This window comes from Pygocentrus nattereri, chromosome 4 (genome assembly GCF_015220715.1).
Source record: "Pygocentrus nattereri isolate fPygNat1 chromosome 4, fPygNat1.pri, whole genome shotgun sequence".
Lineage (NCBI taxonomy): Eukaryota > Metazoa > Chordata > Actinopteri > Characiformes > Serrasalmidae > Pygocentrus > Pygocentrus nattereri.
In genome coordinates, this window is record NC_051214.1 from 2,765,893 (window position 1) to 2,786,505 (window position 20,613).

At 43.2% G+C, this 20,613-nt stretch overlaps 1 protein-coding gene across 2 annotated transcripts; it reads right to left on the reverse strand.

The window, feature by feature from the left end:
• Nucleotides 1–2,278: 2,278 nt before the first annotated feature.
• tmem244 (transmembrane protein 244) lies at nt 2,279–19,144 on the reverse strand. Of its 2 annotated transcripts, XM_037537388.1 has the most exons (6): nt 18,935–19,144; nt 16,548–16,633; nt 13,246–13,322; nt 10,729–10,854; nt 4,081–4,125; nt 2,279–2,592 (listed from the first exon to the last, which is right to left on the reverse strand). In XM_037537388.1, the coding sequence occupies exons 1-6, from the start codon at nt 19,025–19,027 to the stop codon at nt 2,495–2,497; spliced, it is 525 nt and encodes a 174-aa protein (XP_037393285.1). In that variant the 5' UTR covers nt 19,028–19,144; the 3' UTR covers nt 2,279–2,494. The 2 variants fall into 2 exon arrangements, with proteins under 2 accessions (XP_037393285.1, XP_037393286.1); XM_037537389.1 differs by lacking the exon at nt 4,081–4,125.
• Nucleotides 19,145–20,613: the final 1,469 nt, after the last annotated feature.

Here is a 20,613-nt window from a genome sequence, read left to right on the forward strand (position 1 = left end):
TGGTTCCTATCACCACCACTGTGAGGAGCTTTTAGAGGGAGACGTCTGGTTCCCATCACCACCACTGTGAGGAGCTTTTAGAGGGACGTCTGGTTCCCATCACCACCACTGTGAGGAGCTTTTAGAGGGGGACGTCTGGTTCCTAATAATTAATAATGTAATGATGCGGAAATTTGGAAACATTGGTGGAATTCCCCCTTAAGTGATGCAGGTGGTGCTCATGAGTGTTAAGACCGTTTCCCCAGCAGGTGTTTATGCAGCACCAGTTAAAGAGGTTTAACTCATTTTCAGTTACAGTCAATTTGCATAGTGTTTTTTTTTTTTCTCTTCACAATAGCCATCGCGGCAGAGCAGCTTTAGAGATGCATGCTGGGTAAAAGGGTCAGACGCACTCAATGCACGAGTGAGTCAAACCAAAACCATTCAGGAGGAGGTAATACCAACTGATCTTAATCCAGCCGGATTAAAGGACAGCAGATGTTCAGGATTAGGCCCCACACTGTCTCGCCCAGTCAGGCTGCTCTTCTCTTTAACTCACAGCCAGGACAGCAACAGCTTTAGTGACTGGAGGCACAGTGTCTTCAGGCCAGCCTGGCTCCACAGTTTTGATTAGGATTTTATTTGTTTTATTAGTGGAATGTTCTGCAATAACCGAGTCAGTCAGGTCAATCAACCCCAAGAACAAGCAGGGGTTGAAGACATCGCCAGGGAAGGAGCCCAGCGCCTGCTGACGTCTGTGTGTTCCACTGACCGCGAAGGAATTGCCAGCAAATATTAAAAATGACCATTTCGTTTGGCTCTTAGTTTCTCTGTTGAGCCCCTGGGGTCTCTGTGTGCAAGTGGCTGTAATTCCCACACCGTTCGCCCAGTTTGGACGTAAATAGACTCAAGTGACCGATGACGGTCTGCACCCCGAGCTCATGCTCATCCCTGAATTCCGTCTCCTGCGCGCTGTGATAGACGGATGACATGATAACTCTGTTAAGGTCCAAATACTAAGATACATAAGATGTCGTGGAATTTTTGGGGTCAATTGCAATTCTAACAGTCACACAGGCAGGGGCGGGGCTTCAGGGGGGGGGCTGGGAGGACGGCACGCCCCCGGCCCGGGCCTAGAGAGAGGGGGCCCGGATGGGAGAGAGGATAAGATTTCAAGTAGCCGGGCTTGTAAGCCCCGCTGTTGCGGCATGTGTACGTTGTAAAACGATATTATGATGAGCTTTATTAAATAACAAAGGGTATAAAGGGCCCGGTCATTTGCCCCGCCCCCGGCCCGGCTCTGAGTTGTTCCACTAGTGCACACAGGCCATGTGTTGTTAGTCTCAGGAGACCTTGGGCTGCTCAGATGTGCCACGGTTTCACATGTAAATACAGTGATTTGATGTCTTTATGAATTTGGGTCATTTCTGATAACTTTGACCCAGCGCCTGCTAAATTATAGAGATCATAAAAAACGAGTGCAGTGGTAGTTATCTCTTCAGAAAAGGTCCGTCTGGAGCGTCTCTGAACTGAAAGTGCAATTATTCTGATGGTGATTAATTCTATTTGTTATTATTAGTAAAAATAAACAGTCGGCATAAGGCAGACATGGATTTTTATTGATTCTCTGTCCTCTTGGATTCGAGATCAGCACTAAGACTCTGATACACAGCAAGACGGGCTTTATTTCGAATTATAAACTTTGCATATTTGATATCAGGCGTTTTTAGCACTCACAATCAGTGCAAACTGGAGGCCCTTTGGTTCTGATACGAAGCCTGAGAGCAGAGATGTGATGTAGCAGTATTGAGCGGGTTGTGGGTGATTTTGGAGCTGATCTCTGGCTGATGGACGGTCACAGGTGGATGAAGTCCCTCTGGACGGTGGGTCAGAGTCTGGTCAGTGATCTGATTGCGAATCATGTTGCTGTTTTAACCCTTTGATGGGAAACGAAGGCCAAACAGCAGAGCAGCAATATCAGGATTTTAGGTGATTTTCCGAGCCGAATTACTCACAGATGCTGACATCACAGCTTGATGACATCACGTGTGCTAGTTTAGTGGCGGGTCTGCTGAACGTCCTGATATGTGGAAGCTGGGGTCTTTGGGTCCTGAGCGTTGATGCAACTCACCCAGCAAACGTACCATGAACACATCCGTGACTGGGAGTTTGCGTCTTTCTCCAAGGCTCTTGTGATACAGACTGATTTAAAAGCAACTTCATGAGTCAACGTCAGTAAAAACTACTAATAATGTAATATTATTATTTATTTAAATGGCACTTTGCCAGCTGGGAAACGTCGAAGGCTTGTTTACAGACATAAAGCCTCATACACACACGTGTACTGACCACACAGCTTGCAGGGACGCTTTAATTACAATCCATATACTTTAATACAGGTAAATGCTTGCATGTCAATAATGTGCGAGTAATAAAAATAGGGCTACATTCTGTAGAAACAATAAAATATACAAAATAAAAACAGATTTCATGACTGTACAGAATCCTCAGCGTGTCAGAAGTTCTGGAGATCTTCAGGATGCACAAAGTTATTCCTGAAAAGTCGATACGCCAGCAGCTGCCCACCAAAGATCATCATGGCCAGCCCTGAACCTGTAAACAAACAGGAGTTTGGGTGAATTCCAGCTGCTGCACTGGGTTACACTGTAAAACCAGCTGGGGGGAATTAACGCCCGCAGAGCCGAAAAGGACGGGCTTGGATCTGATTGGAGGACAAGGAGGTCAGAACTGTAAACTCCAGCAGGCAGCAGGTGTGATTGGGGGCAGTCGTGGGCTGGAGGTTTGGGATCTGGCCCTGTAACCAGAAGGTCGCCGGTTCGATCCCCAGGGCCGACAGTCCATGACTGAGGTGTCCTTGAGCAAGACACCTAACCCCCAACTGCTCCCCGGGTGCCGTGGATAGGGCTGCTCACTGCCCCCTAGTGTGTGTGTGTCTTCACTAGTGTGTATGTGGTGTTTCACTTCATGGATGGGTTAAATGCAGAGGTGGAATTTCCCCGTTTGTGGGATCAAAAAAGTATCACTTACTTACTTAACTTCATTCCTTGCACAATGTCTATGTATTTACAGTGTTACTGACTACTGGACAAATGTACAGCCGTATAAATAAGACATCAAAATAAATAAGTAGCTGTGTAGTGAAACGTGCAGGCGTGTGTCTCTGCAGAGGAGGCGTCCACTTATTCACAGAAAATCAACAACGCCGCGGAGTTTGACCAGGGGTGCCAAAACTTTTGTCTGCGACTGTGTAGCCTGTTTCTTTTTTTGTGTGTGTGTGAAAAATCTTCTCTTTACATGACACAAAACTGTCTGGACAGCTTTTGCCATTTTTGCCACAAAAAAAAAAAGAAAAAAATACAAAACAGCGTAAACGCAGTAGAACATAAGAAATCTTCCTTAATTGGCTCTTATGCTAATATAATTAAGGTTTGAACGGATGTATCGCTGCTGTCGCGACAGAACCTCGTATCCCTTTTCAGCTTTTGACATCATTTGAAAACGCCTGTTGTTCTATACATTGTGTGTAAATTTCATGGTGAATGGCCTAAAAGACCAAACTGACGTCTGGTTCCATCGACTTCCATTAAAAGTAAAGGAGTGAGGTTCCCATTTTGGAGATACAAGGTTTTGTTCCGACAGCAGCGATATGCTTAATAAATTGATTTATATGTCATGTTCTCAGATTGCTCTTGTGTTATATTTCAATGTATATTGATTCTATATTCATTCATTCATATATTACAGTGCATGGAGGAGTAATATATTCACCAGCTCCACTGACCGTATAGCTGCACTCTGTAGTTCTACAGTTACAGACTGTAGTCCATCTGTTTCTCTGGTACTCTGTTACCCTGTTCTTCAGTGGTCAGGACCCCCATGGACCCTCACAGAGCAGGTACTATTTGGGTGGTGGTGTGTTAGTGTGTGTTGCGCTGGTCTGAGTGGATCAGACACAGCAGTGCTGCTGGAGTTTTTAAACACCTCAGTGTCGCTGCTGGACTGAGAACCAAAAACATCCAGCTCAGCCATGCTAATTGCCGGCTACTAGCTTTCATGTGGTGTGTGTGAAACACTGCTTACCCAGAGCGATCCACCAGTGCTCCGTCGACGGGAAGTCAGCCATGACTGAAACACAGCGGGAGAAGAGCACAATCAGATCCACAGTCCGAAGATCAGATCCACAGTCCGATAATCAGATCAACAGCCCGATAATCAGATCCACAGCCCGATAATCAGATCAACAGTCCGATAATCAGATCCACAGCCCGATAATCAGATCCACAGTCCGATAATCAGATCCACAGTCCGATAATCAGATCAACAGTCCGATAATCAGATCCACAGCCCGATAATCAGATCAACAGCCCGATAATCAGATCCACAGTCCGATAATCAGATCCACAGTCCGATAATCAGATCAACAGTCCGATAATCAGATCCACAGCCCGATAATCAGATCAACAGCCCGATAATCAGATCCACAGTCCGATAATCAGATCCACAGTCCGATAATCAGATCCACAGACCGATGATCAGATCCACAGCCCGATGATCAGATCCACAGTCCGAAGATCAGATCAACAGTCCGATGATCAGATCAACAGTCCGATGATCAGATCCACAGTCCCAAGATCAGATCCACAGTCCGATAATCAGATCCACAGTCCGATAATCAGATCCACAGCCCGATAATCAGATCCACAGTCCGATAATCAGATCCGCAGCCCGATAATCAGATCCACAGTCCGATAATCAGATCAACAGTCCGATGATCAGATCCACAGTCCGATAATCAGATCAACAGTCCGATAATCAGATCCACAGTCCGATAATCAGATCCACAGCCCGATAATCAGATCCACAGTCCGATAATCAGATCCACAGTCCGATAATCAGATCCACAGCCCGATAATCAGATCCACAGTCCGATAATCAGATCCACAGCCCGATAATCAGATCCACAGTCCGATAATCAGATCCACAGCCCGATAATCAGATCCACAGCCCGATAATCAGATCCACAGCCCGATAATCAGATCCGCAGCCCGATAATCAGATCCACAGTCCGATAATCAGATCCACAGCCCGATAATCAGATCCACAGTCCGATAATCAGATCCACAGCCCGATAATCAGATCCACAGCCCGATAATCAGATCCGCAGCCCGATAATCAGATCCACAGTCCGATAATCAGATCCACAGTCCGATAATCAGATCAACAGTCCGATAATCAGATCAACAGTCCGATAATCAGATCAACAGCCCGATAATCAGATCCACAGCCCGATAATCAGATCCACAGCCCGATAATCAGATCAACAGTCCGATAATCAGATCCACAGACCGATAATCAGATCCACAGTCTGATAATCAGATCCACAGTCTGATAATCAGATCCACAGTCTGATAATCAGATCCACAGCCCGATAATCAGATCCACAGTCTGATAATCAGATCCACAGACCGATAATCAGATCCACAGACCGATAATCAGATCAACAGTCCGATAATCAGATCCACAGTCCGATAATCAGATCAACAGTCCGATAATCAGATCCACAGTCCGATAATCAGATCCACAGTCCGATAATCAGATCCACAGCCCGATAATCAGATCCACAGTCTGATAATCAGATCCACAGACCGATAATCAGATCAACAGTCCGAAGATCAGATCCACAGTCCGATAATCAGATCAACAGTCCGATAATCAGATCAACAGTCCGATAATCAGATCCACAGTCCGATAATCAGATCCACAGACCGATAATCAGATCAACAGTCCGATAATCAGATCCACAGCCCGATAATCAGATCCACAGTCCGATAATCAGATCAACAGCCCGATAATCAGATCCACAGTCTGATAATCAGATCAACAGTCCGATAATCAGATCCACAGACCAATGATCAGATCCACAGCCCGATAATCAGATCCACAGTCCGATAATCAGATCAACAGTCCGATAATCAGATCAACAGCCCGATAATCAGATCCACAGCCCGATAATCAGATCCACAGTCCGATAATCAGATCAACAGTCCGATAATCAGATCCACAGCCCGATAATCAGATCCACAGACCGATAATCAGATCCACAGTCTGATAATCAGATCCACAGACCGATAATCAGATCCACAGACCGATAATCAGATCAACAGTCCGATGATCAGATCCACAGTCCGATAATCAGATCAACAGTCCGATAATCAGATCCACAGTCCGATAATCAGATCCACAGCCCGATAATCAGATCCACAGTCTGATAATCAGATCCACAGACCGATAATCAGATCAACAGTCCAATAATCAGATCAACAGTCCGAAGATCAGATCCACAGTCCGATAATCAGATCAACAGTCCGATAATCAGATCAACAGTCCGATAATCAGATCCACAGTCCGATGATCAGATCCACAGTCCGAAGATCAGATCCACAGTCCGATAATCAGATCAACAGTCCGATAATCAGATCCACAGTCCGATAATCAGATCCACAGTCCCATAATCAGATCCACAGACCGATAATCAGATCCACAGTCCGATAATCAGATCCACAGCCCGATAATCAGATCCACAGTCCGATAATCAGATCAACAGCCCGATAATCAGATCCACAGCCTGATAATCAGATCAACAGTCCGATAATCAGATCCACAGACCGATGATCAGATCCACAGTCCGATAATCAGATCAACAGTCCGATAATCAGATCCACAGTCTGATAATCAGATCCACAGCCCGATAATCAGATCAACAGTCCGATAATCAGATCCACAGTCTGATAATCAGATCCACAGTCTGATAATCAGATCAACAGTCCGATAATCAGATCCACAGTCTGATAATCAGATCCACAGTCTGATAATCAGATCAACAGTCCGATAATCAGATCCACAGTCTGATAATCAGATCCACAGCCCGATAATCAGATCCACAGTCTGATAATCAGATCAACAGTCCGATAATCAGATCCACAGTCTGATAATCAGATCAACAGTCCGATAATCAGATCCACAGTTTGATAATCAGATCAACAGTCCGATAATCAGATCAACAGTCTGATAATCAGATCCACAGTCCGACCTGTAATATTCACTCATCGCTGTCCATCAGCACACCTGCAGCGGCTAACCTTTACCCTCCCATCACTAACCGTTTAGAGGGTGGACAATTCTTTATTCGGTTATTCGGTTTCTATTATAAATTATTCAGTTTCTACTATAAGCTATTTAGTATCTACTATGAATTATTTAGTATCTACTATGAATTATACATTATCTACTATGAATTATTCAGTAACTATTATAAAGTTTTTAGTATCTACTATAAATCATTTAGTAACTACTAAAAATTATTCAGTAACTACTCAAATCATTCGGTTTCTGCTATTAATTTATTAACTACTATAAATTATTCTTGCACTGAATGGGTTTGGACTGAACTTTGGAGGCGTGTCTGCAGAGTCTTTGGAAAGAGCGGAAGCTGGAATAAAGGGAAGGAGTGAATCACTGAACACTCCCACCGCTGAGATTAGCCTTACTATTAATATTTTTTTTGAGTGGAAATGAAATGAATAAAGGGATTTAGGGCAGCAGCACACTGAAATAGATCAGGCTAGCTAACCAAGCAGGTCTCTGAATAGGAGCATGTTTTGATTGCACTAATCCGCCCTCTTTTGGGGGGCAGTGTACAGTTCACATCTACATAACAATCAATTACAAAACACGCTGAGCCTTCAAAGCCCACTGATATTGCACCATGTGCTGTATGGAAACAGTGCATCAGTGTTTTTGAGCTCCCTTCATAAGAAAAGCCTCAGACTGAGTGATTACGTAATAACCAGTCACTGGTTACCTGAATCAAACCTCACTAATTGGATTGTAGGCAGCACCATCCCATTGTTTTCACTAATCTAATTCACTATGCAGTACTCAAACACAGCCGTGCGAGTGTTATTACGCCGGAATCACCGCCAGACACAGCGAAGGAACTCCGTCAAGAGTCCAGGCAAACTGGGAAACATGTGGGCGGTGGTAATTTATTCTAATGGCAGTTACACAATAGAGACGGAGACTGTCCAAGCGCTGTACTTCAAACGGTTATGAATATTGATACAAATCCAGCCGAGGATGGGTGCAAAAATACATAGTCATGCTGGAGAAACTACTCCACAAGGCAGGCTCTTATAAAAGACGGTTCTTCAAGGGTTCTTTGGTAAAGACAGTGGTCCTGTATAGAACCATGAACACTCAAGAGCCACCTGGCTGGACTTAGGAGAGGTTGGGCCTGTTCATAATTAAGTAATGCAGTTTATTAATTTTATACTTTTCAAAAAACCACGAAAGTAAAGACCAAACAGCTCAAACTTTGTCCACCCCCGAACAAGCTTCACGACAGATGTTGGTTGGATTTTGTGGGAACCTGCCCAATCTGGCAACACTGCACATGTCTAATTTCAGGTAGTAGAACCGCCAGGTGGACCAGCTCAGCGGAAGAGACCGCCACGGTCACCACAGCAGACAAAATTCAGGCGCTGCTGCTGTTTTTAGCTGTCCTTAGAGATGCGGTCATCCATTTTATTCACAGCAGTATGCCAGACGGTATAGGGGGCAGTAGAGAGCGTCCTGATCAGCCGCCTCACTGTCTGGTCTCCACTGTCTCAGACCGCAGGACCCTACAGCAGAGTGTGTATGCTTTGGTCCGTTTAAAACACACACCTGGACTAGACAATGACAAACCACTGCACCCATCACAACAGCGTGGCTTCACAGAAGAAGAGTCCAGGTGCTGAACTGGCCTGCCTGCAGTCCAGACCTTTCACCAGTAGAGAACATTCGGCGCATCATGAAATGAAAAATTAATCAAAAAGACCCAGGACTGCAGCTAGAATCCATCAGACAATAATGGGACAATATTCCTCGCCCAAAACTCCAGCAGTTGGTCTCCTCACTTTCCAGATGTTTACAGACTGTTGTTAAAAGAAGAGGGGAGGCTACACAGTAGTAGAGTGGCCCTGTCCCGACTTTTCTGAGATGTGTTGCTGCCATCAAGTTCTAAGTGAGTTAATGTTTTTCATGAAATGGTAAAAATGTCCCACTTTCAACATCTGATGTGTTCTATGCTCTACTGTGAACAAAATATGGGTCTATGAGATTTGAAATCATTGCGTTCTGCTTGTATTTATTTATTTACATGTTTGGGGGTTGACTGAGTCATGGAGAACCGAGCTGTGAGAGAACGGATTGTGGTTGTACATGGGGCCTGAGGAACCATATTTTGTTCCAATGCGCACTGAGGAATGATACAGGCCACTAGAGCAGACTTGACTTGGCTTGACTACAGTGCCAGAAACCACAGAATCATGTGTATATGCAGTTAGCACATGGCTAATTATAGCACATAGAGCTTCCATTACTCATTAGTATCTTTAGCCTCATAGCGTCATTTTGGTTCATCAGGCTGCACAAAAACCTTGGAAACAGCAGAGTTTAAAACCGTAGTTGTTGCTGTGACTTCACTGTTCAATCACGAACTCTTTCAATTAAAGGGATATTTTCTTGTTTTATTTCATTTTTTTGTGAAATGTGATGAAATTACAGTTATTCAGGATTTAATTTACATTATACGTTTAATATTCAGTCAAATATACATTAATAAGTATTAAGTACCCTGAATGATGAGTAACTACTATGAATTATGTATTAACGTCTTTAATTATTATTAAGTATCTACTCTAAAACATTCAATTAAATCTGTAATTGAGGCAGTAACTATTATTCGTTATTTGTTATGTGCTATCATTTTTCAGTATGTACTATTAATAATTCAGTATCTAAATTATTCAGTAACTTCTACGGATTATTCAGTATCTACTGTTAATAATTCAGTAATTTGCTATAAATTATTCAATAACTACAAGTAATTATTTAGAATGTGCTATGAATTATTCAGTAACATCTATGGATTATTCAGTATTTACTAATTATTCAATAACCACTATGATTTATTCAGTATTTACACTGAATTATTCAGTAACTTCTATAAATTATTTAATATTTATATGAATTATTCAGTAACTACTATAAATTAGTCAGTATTCACTATGAATAATTCATTATTTACTATGAATTATTCAGTATTTACTATGAATTATTCAGTAACTACTATAAGTTCTTCAGTATCTACCACAAATTATTCAGAAATTATTATGAATTATTAATTACAATGAATTATTCAATAACCACTGCAAATGATTAAGTATTTACTATGAATTATTCAGTAACTACTATAAGTTATTCAGTATCTACCACAAATTATTCAGAAATTATTATGAATTATTAATTACAATTAATTATTCAATAACCACTGCAAATGATTAAGTATTTACTATGAATTATTCAGTAACTACTATAAGTTATTCAGTATCTACTGTGAATTATTCAATAAATAGTGCAAATTATTCTGTATTTACTATTTTTCAATAAATACTATTAATATTCAGTATCTACTACAAATTATTCACTAACTACTATGGATTATTTAATAACTCCAATTAATTCAGTACCTATTATAAATCATTCAGTATCTGCCTCTAATCTATAAATTCTATATGAGCGTGAGGAACTATAGCGTCGACCCACATACAGACCCTGAGGGTCTAAGGGCTTAGGAGAACCCACAGCTTGGTTCTTGCTCACCCGAGTGTGGTTTAAGGTGTTTACCTGCGACGGTGAGGCCGACGTGCAGCAGCGTGACAGTGATGGCGTAATCCCACACCCACTCCTCCACGATCCAGGCGAAGATGAGCCCACCCAGGACATACGTCACCTCCGTCGAGATCACGCTCACTGCAGAACAAACAGACAGAAGATCACTCTACTTGTGTTGTGGTGAATTTGACAGGCTGTTCTGGAAGTAGAAGCAACAGCAAATCATGCAAACCACACTGTTTTGGGTCCATGGTTTTTGTGCTATAGCTGAAATACCTGGTAGATGCTTCATAACCTCACACCTGTAATTGATTCGAATAAATCTGTGGTTGGTTAGTGTAGTGGGTAGCACCTCTGCCTTCTACACTGCAGTCTGGGGTTCAATCCCCACCTGGACAAGCGCCCTACACTATACCAATAAGAGTCCTTGGGCAAGACTCCCAACACCACCTTCGCCTACCTGTGTAAAAGGATCAAACTGTAAGCCACTCTGGATAAGAGCGTCTGCCAAGTGATGTAAATATGGGAATATTCTATAACGGCCCACATCATGCAAAACCAAATTTCCTCACTTTTATAGCAAGAGTTTAAAGTAGTATGTAATATACAAGCTTCAAAACATTCCATTTACTCCCCAGTCCATTCAGTTCATATGCAAACCGGGCTGCAACATCAACCTTGGTTAATTCCACACGCTCTGTGATGGTAAAGAAATCAGCACATTTCCATACATTCACCTTTTCAGCAGTAGTTTAGCTCCGCCCACTCACGCTGCAGTTATAAGGAGTGTTTCAGCCCGACACACAGCCAATCAGAGCAGAGCTCATTTACATGTGTCAGTCTCAAAGGCACAGTCTGTTTCACTCCCAGGGAAATGTCATGAATGGACACCACGGCGAAAAGTAAGATGATTGATCATGATTATTTTAGAACACTGAAGCGCTGATATCACAATATTACCGATTATTTACTGTCATCCTTCAAACATCACATGGTTTTTAACTGCTTCATCGTTATTCATCCAGTTCCGTTGTACAGTCATTCTACTTTATGACTAGGTCAAAAATATGCACAGTAGAAAAGACTGAGCTTAATTATGATCCACTAACACATCAATTCATTCAAAAAGAGACTATAATGTACACCCACCGGCCACTTTATTAGGTACACCTTGCTAGTAAAAGGCTGGACCCCCTTTTGCCTTCAGACTTTCAACAAGGTGTTGGAAACGTTCCTCAGAGATTCTGGTTGGTTATTTGAGTTCCTGTTGTCTTTCTATCATCTGGAACCAGTCTGCCCATTCTCCTCTGACCTCTCACATCAACAAGGCGTTTTCATCCACACAACTGACCGCTCACTGGATGTTTCCTCTTTTTCGGACCATTCTCTGTAAACCCTAGAGATGGTTGTGTGTGAAAATCCCAGCAGATCAGCAGTTTCTGAAATACTCAGACCAGCCCGTCTGGCACCAACAACCACGCCACGTTCAAAGCCCCTTAAATCCCCTTTCTTCCCCGTTCTGATGCTCGGCCTGCACTTCAGCAAGTCGTCTTGACCACCTCTACAGGCCTGAATGCAGTGAGCTGCGGCCGTGTGATTGGCTGATTAGCTATTTGTGTTAACAAGCATCTGCTGCGTGGAGCAAATAAGATCTCAGATCTGCGCTTGAAGCCACTCGGCCTGTTCGCTCTGAGCTTCGTCTCCTGTGGAGCTCAGCCTGAGTCACGGAGAACTGAGCTGTGAGGAGAAGAGACCCCATAACAACTGAAGAACCATTCTGAGTGCTCTACAGAACCGCTTCACAAAAGGGCTCTGTGCAGAACCATCTACAGCACATTCTCCATCCATCTGAAGAACCCTTAAATGCTGCAATCCTTTATTCATTCAAAGTTCCCTGGGCGTTCGTGGTTCCATATAGAACCGTTTTCTTGACCCTCAGAGTGTGCCCAGTTATTCATTTCTGTGACTGATGGTTATTTCTATTTATTTATTTTTTGCCTTCATTTTCATCTTCATGTTCATCTTTTCTGTGCCGTGTCATTCGGCGTCTTAACAGCCACAAATAAATCAAATTCTATTACTATTTTTCTCGTTTTGATGAGAAACATTTGACGTTTTCAAGCTGTTCGTTCCGTTCTGGTTTGGGCTGTAAGGGTCTTAAGGCTCTGAGACTCTCACAGGTGGTGCAGCTTGAATAGTGTAGTGGACAACAGCCCAGGCTAAGGCTTGATCTCCTGCCTGGGCAGCTACGCCCCGTCATTCCAATGAGAGTCCTTGGGCAAGACGCCTAATTGAGCACATCTCCAAGCTCCACGCTCGATCCCAATCTACGTCCAAGTAACATTTAGCCAGACGTAATGTGCTGATTCAGCATCAGTTTTAGGATGTATTGGGGTGTGAAAGGCAAGACCAGCACTTTTAGTCTCACACCGGGTTTGAATCACTTCTCGATGATTCGGAAGAACAAGCAGGTTTTTCAGGTTGGTAAAGTGAATAATCACAAAGTTTCAGGTTCGTCTAAACACTTACCTAAATACTTTGGGTTGTGCCATGACGGCTGTGTGGTGTAGTCAAACGGAGCCAACAGACTGTCCACCTCCTCCACCCTGACACGGTAAACAAACAAACAAACAAGTAAAGAAACACGTCAACGAAAACAAACACCAAACTAGAGTCGTTTGCAAAAGGTTTGGTCAAAGTCCAAGCTGCTGCTGACTAAGTGAAAATAAGTCAACACACGTACTAATGAGAAAAAAAACGACTGCCCTGTGCAAAAGTAATGGCACCCCCTTTTTTCCCCTCCCAATATGTTATAAATGTTAATAAATGGAAACTGTCCGTTACAAATCGCTCAGTATTTAAGTGCGAGGACTCCTCCTGTGGGGTCAGTTGAGTCAATGGCCTGTGTAGAGGACTTCAACTACCATGAGCCACTGGGAGATCATTTGACTCCTCTCACTTCACCATTCACCATCAGTGCTGGACAGTAACTGAGTCACTGAGTAACTGAGTAACTGAGTAAATGTAATTAGTTTCTGTACTTTAGTATTTTTGGTGTATCTGTACTGAAGTTTCTCCGTTCTGGGCGACTTTTTCCTTTCACTCCACTACATTTCAGAGTCTAATATCCGACTTTTTCCTCCTACATTTTGAGAAATCTGTCGTTCCTTTTGGTTTCTGTGTGTATAAAAACGTAACATGTCAAAACGAAAGAAGCGCAAAGCCAGAGCACCAATCAGGGCCCAGCGGTCACTTTGTTTAGAGCTGGTTTTGACCTGTTGGTCATACCGACCCAGTGCAGCACGCGGTTCAACGTCAGCGCAGCAGCGTAAAACTTTGGGAGAGTCTGTTCAACATAAATGATGAACTAACCTAACTTTGTGTAAATAGAGCTCAATATAGAAATATGTCCACATATGCAGTCGAGACTGACGCGGCTTTTTTCTGAATTTCTACAAACACCATTTCATTTTATAGTAAATGAGTTTGGGCTGGTTTATGTTTATGAACAGACGCCTACAGATCAACATAGTAAAGGAGCTCATCTGTGATCCTGAGTTTAAAGCCAGTTTTTATTCAACTTAAACTTGGAACTAAGTTGTAAATAAATCTGAAACTGAAACTTTGCTTGTGTGTAAAAAGTGATTTCAGAGCCACTCGGTTCTCCCTGATGGAAACTGTTTACCTTCAGTGTTTTGTGCTTCTGATCATTTTAATAGACGTCAGCGTCACTAATTAATGACCTTCTATTAAAAGACTGGTTTACCAAGAGAGACGCTGGAGGACTTTCACCTGAAATGAGTTCATGAAGCCAGTCTGGTTATAAAAATGATAACAGGACATCAGAGCCAGAATTACTCTTTTAGTACTTTTACTTTATACTTAAGTACATTTGAAGGGAAATACTTTAGTACTTTTACTTTATACATTAAGTACAGTTTTCATCTCTTGGTTTTTGAACTTGGACTGGTAACTGCTTTCACTCTCCTGACGTCCCTTTGGTTTCGGTTATCACGCTCTCTTGCTTTGACCTTGGACCCTTATGACTACCCTTCTTGCGACTCTCCTGAACCTCTAAAGGAAACTACCACCTCGTTTTTAATCTGCGAGCATCTGATCTGTTTCAGCTTCCTCACAGAGAGGATGTGTTAACTTATTTTCACTTGAAATATAAACAAGGACGCTCAAACGTTTGCATTTGACTTTACACCGATCAGCCATAACGTTCTGACCACCTCCCTGTTTCTACACTCACTGTCCACTTTATCAGCTCCACTTACTTTATAGCTGCACTCTGTAGTTCTACAGTTACAGACTGTAGTCCATCTGTTTCTCTGATACTCTGTTACCCTGTTCTTCAGTGGTCAGGACCCCCATGGACCCTCACAGATCAGGTACTATTGGGGTGGTGGATCATTCTCAGCACTGCAGTAACACTGACGTGGTGGTGGTGTGTTAGTGTGTGTTGTGCTGGTCTGAGTGGATCAGACACAGCAGTGCTGCGGGAGTTTTTAAACACCTCAGTGTCGCTGCTGGACTGAGAAAAGTCCACCAACCAAAAATATCCAGCCAGCGTCCTGTGGGCAGCGTCCTGTGGGCAGCGTCCTGTGGGCAGCGTCCTGTGACCACTGATGAAGGACTGGAGGATGACCAACACAAGCTGTGCAGCAGCAGATGAGCTGTCGTCTCTGACTTTACACCTACAAGGTGGACCGACAAGGTAGGAGTGTCTAATAGAGTGGACAGTGAGTGGACAGTGTTTAAAAACTCCAGCAGCGCTGCTGTGTCTGATCCACTCGTACCAGCACAACACACACTAACACACCACCACCTAAATAGTCCCTGCTCTGTGAGGGTCCATGGGGGTCCTGACCACTGAAGAACAGGGTAACAGAGTATCAGAGAAACAGATGGACTACAGTCTGTAACTGTAGAACTACAGAGTGCAGCTATACAGTAAGTGGAGCTGATAAAGTGGACAGTGAGCGTAGAAAAGAGGAGGTGGTCAGAAGGTTACGCCTGATTGGTGAATAAGCAGAGATAAAGCAGAACTTTTAGCGACACTCATTTACACTATACGTTAATCACCATAACTAAGAACAAATGAATACGGACAACAGGAAAACACACTGTTAGGATGGGACGATCACAAATGCACACACACTCACTTTAATGGTAAACTTCACCCAAGAATGCTAATGTGGAGCCAGTTTGGGTGGTCTCAACAGCGTAAGGCACACCAGCCCTTAAATAGCTTTCAGTCGTTATGGACAACATCAGCATTTTTGGCAGAATCTCCATAGAAAAGCTTTGACCAACAGGACGGGAGCTGTGACACATGAGCCTACGGTTACTTTGATCAATGCCCAGCGTGGTCTAGAGGGGTATTAGGCCCCCAACACTAGGCTGTGGAACTGGAGCAGTGGAACGGTTTCCTCTGGAATGATGGTGCGCCATCCAACCTTTGGGATGAGTTGGAGTGGTTGAGAACTGACCAACATCAGTACCTGACCTCACAAACGCTCAGTCAGACCCTCAACATCTCCAGTAAAGCCTTCTCAGAAGAGTGGAGGCTGTTACTGCAGCACAAAACCCTTCACACTGCCGTCCACAAACTTTTGGACACGTTCCGTGGCTGAAAGTGTTGAGGGGCATGTTTTCGTGTCACGTTTCACCACAGCCCGAATCTGTAGCACTACAACACTGCAGCTTCGAGAGGCACAGCTCGCGCTGCCGGAAGTCAAAGTCAATTTTAACCCGCCGCAGAAGAGGCACGCGCTGACAGAGAGAGGAAGTCTGCTCTACATCAGAAATATTGTGGAACGTCTCACTTCAGGATGCCGATGCACAAACTGACCACAATGTAGTAGAGAGAGTAGAAGCACACCATGCACATCAGCAGGTTCTGGAGAACCACCTGACAAGAGAAACAAACAGAGTTTAGTCACCAGCGCACACATTACAGCACACTGCCCTGCAGCCCTGCAGCGCGGCGCGGCCGGCGCCAACGCGCTTGCGGTTCACGCGTTTGACGCATCAGTCCCTGCAACAGCAGTGCTTTCAGGTACAGGACTGCGCAGAAGCTCGAGAAACGCTTTAGTGTTGGTCGTCTGGCCGGAGTTTTGCCCATAAAAGCACTAAAATAACACATATAGAGATAAGCATGCGGTCGTGTGCAAAAGTTTGTGCACCCCTGGTCAAGTGGCCTATTGGTTTTGAGTGAAGAGAAACGAACACATATATTTTAGTGCAGATCTTGAGCGAAGAACATATGAAGCGTGCCGTGTCTTTCACGCAGGACACGCCTTACATGCTTTTTGTTTTTTGGAATTTTTGTTTTCTTCACCAAAAAAAAAAACCCAGTGTTTGTGCTGGAAGTGTTTACTCAGTAGACGACACGTGCCTGAAAATCAGCGAGGTGGTTTGACCAGCGGCGCCCAGACTTTTTAGATTGTCAATGCAGTGCAGTGTTGCTTTAATGCTCTGTACAGACGTTTTGTGTTGCTGTGGTATGTTGAGTGGTCGCCGAGGTTTTCCAGGTGGTTTCTAAGGTGTTTCTAGGCCATGTATATATATATATATATATATATATGTGTGTGTGTGTGTGTGTGTGTGTGTACATATTTATGCATCATATATGTTCAAATCTAGCTTGTTGACACCACGCATACAAAAAAACGCAAACATTAGAATAAATACAAATAAGCATACAGCTGTGTGCAAAAGTTTGTGCGCCCCTGGTCCAGCACGCCCTCCACAGAGAAGAACACCCTCAATTTTATTTTAGTGCTACGTTTTCTATTTACTTTCTGAGCTTAACCTAAAAAGTACCAAATGTGCCACATCTTTCACACAGGCCACATTTTATATGCTATTCTGGAGCATTAAAATGTGCAGAGATTCTCTACAGAGGACATATGTATCATAAATGTGTATAAAATCAACAAGGTCTTTTGACCAGGGGTGCCCAAACTTTCGACTGTGATTGTTAATACAGTAAAATGTAGCTTGTTCTGTGTGTGTATATATATATATTATATAAATATACATAAAATTGTGTTAAAGTCTACCTTATTGATACCACACATGTTAAAATAACACAAACATTAGAACAAATACAAACAAACAGACAGTCGTCCGCGCAAACGTTTGTCCTGTTGTTGATTTTCTAGGTGAAGACGAGTTCAATACGACCTTTCGTGCTACATTTTCTATTTCTATTACCTGAGCTTAACCTAAAAAACATGAAATGTGCCACATTTTTCCATCAAATAAACAATAAAATGTGCAGGAGTGCGTTTGTCCTGTAAAGAAAATGGAAACATCTTTTCAAAGAAAATCAACAAAACGTCGTTTGACCAGGCGCCCAAACGTTTGCATACGATCACAAATACAGTGGAATGTAACAAGAACGTTCTATATATATACATTTTGTATTGCTTTGGTATCTTAAGTGCTTGTATTTGCCTGTATTTCTAGGTGTTGATAGGTTATATATATATATTTATATTTATATTGAAAAGGTAGATTTTTGTACACAAGAGAGACCCACAACATGTGAGAATCCAACAATGTTTCATATTTACAGCTTCTATGAACACAAACGCTACAAATATCACAGCAACACTTCAGAAACTTCTATAGAGCTATAAAAATTTCTGTCGTTTATTCTGAGCTACTACACAGGTATTATGGACTATAGGACTGTGCTGCAGGAATGATATACAGAGGTGAAACAGTTCCACGGAGGCTTTTTTGCAGAAATGACGCCTCACATCCCCCGAATATCTGTTAACAGATCAGGGCTCGGTCTCCCGAGAGCATCTGGGCACGAAGGCGATTCTTAGATGGTAGAGCGAGCATCACACTGAACTCTCTCTCTCTCTGAGTTCAGATGATCTTCACACTAAGGTGCCTTGGAAACTGGGCCCAGCTACGCTAATGTTGCTAACAGCACATGTTAGTGGGCAGTCAGTAATTAGCATTATGCAAACTACAGCACGAAAACACTGGTTTTAGCCACGGCTAGCCATGTTAGCATGTTTATCAGTGCACACTTCTAGCAGAAAATCTCATCCTGACAGGTTTTGGGCGGTAAATGTCCGATGGGCGACCTGTGGCAGCGCATCGTGGCCTAGTTATTGATCCCTATTGATCCCAGTCCCAGTTCTCGGAGCACTTACTGCAGCGGGACTGAAAGAGAGATAAATAGCTTTACCCAGGTGTCGCTCAGCTTGCTGTTGATTGGCAGGTGGCCATGCCGTTTGATCAGAGTGGTCCCACAGCACCGGCAGCAGTAGTCCAACAACATGAATGGCCGCCGATTATTTTTTTAATGCCAAACTCACACACACACACACACACACATGTGCTCACACACACACCAACCTAGCAGGTTTCCAATCACAAACCTAACAGGTAGCGTATCGCCAACTCTGTGTGTGTGTGTGTGTGTGACTGTGACGGCAGGTCTTAATGGGATTAGAAACATGCTAAGATGTTTCCCTCAATCCGGGCCAGATTAAACCCCCACCACCCCCAGGCCTGGCTTGCACACACTCGGGGAGTGAGGTCTATTTCTTCGTCCAGTAAAGCCACCGCTAAAGAACTGACTTACTTAAGCTTTCTGACCCAAGCCGAGTTGAAAGCTGCAGATGTTTTATGAGAACATCACTCAGAACTTCATTATTACACGTGATAATGTACAACAAGCAATTTGTCAACACACTGTTATTCAAATAATTGAGAATTAACAAACCTCCTAAATTTGCACCTTCTTAGTGCGTAACTGGCAGCTTTGATTGCATTTGTAATTCTATGGGGCCCTAGTTTCTGTTCAAGGGCCACAAAATTGCCTTCAAGTCCATAGAGCTCCATAATATCTCTAAATATGTTTCTTCTGAAGAGAATACTTTATTGAGCACCAACCACTCAACTAGAGCTCATTCCATACACACTCACCGGCCACTTTATTATTTTTACGCCTTGCTAGTAAAAGGCTGGACCCCCTTTTGCCTTCAGAACTGTCTTAATTCTTCATGGCAGACTTTCAACAAGGTGTTGGAAACGTTCCTCAGAGATGTTGGTTGGTTATTTGAGTTCCTGCTGCCTTTCTATCATCTGGAACCAGTCTGCTCATTCTCCTCTGACCTCTCACATCAACAAGGCATTTTCGTCCACACAACTGACCGCTCACTGGATATTTCCTCTTTTTCTGACCGTTCTCTGTGAACTCTAGAGATGGTTGAGTGTGAAAATCCCAGCAGATCAGCAGTTTCTGAAATACTCAGACCAGCCCGTCTGGCACCAACAACCACGCCACGTTCAAAGCCCCTTAAATCCCCTTTCTTCCCCGTTCTGATGCTCGGTCTGCACTTCAGCAGGTCGTCTTGACCACCTCTACAGGCCTAAATGCAGTGAGCTGCGGCCGTGTGATTGGCTGATCAGCTATTTGTGTTAAGGTACCTAATAAAGTGGCCGGTGAGGGTATTACTCATTGTTTTACATTCAGATATTTATATTTGTACATATTTTATTCATATTTATATTCAGCAGACCAATTGCGAGGCTCTTCATATTCAGACATGCAAATTGATCAGCAATGAGAAAGGGGCCAACCCTCTGTAGGTGGTTCTGGAGGCTTAGTTCCCCCAGGAAGACACATTTTAGTGATTTTAACCCTGAGAATAAAACACAGACAAAAGGTAATTGCCATAGAATGATGTAGTTCATTGAGTTAAAAAAACTGTGCCAAAAACTTGTCTCTGCAAAAAGCTGAATCTTGTCAAGTGAAACGATTTTAAATCCAGTCGATATACCTTCATTTCTCATTTTGAGGTGGCTGTGCTCCTGTTATAGATTACCTATCTTTGGTTTACTTCTATTAGCTCATTTTAT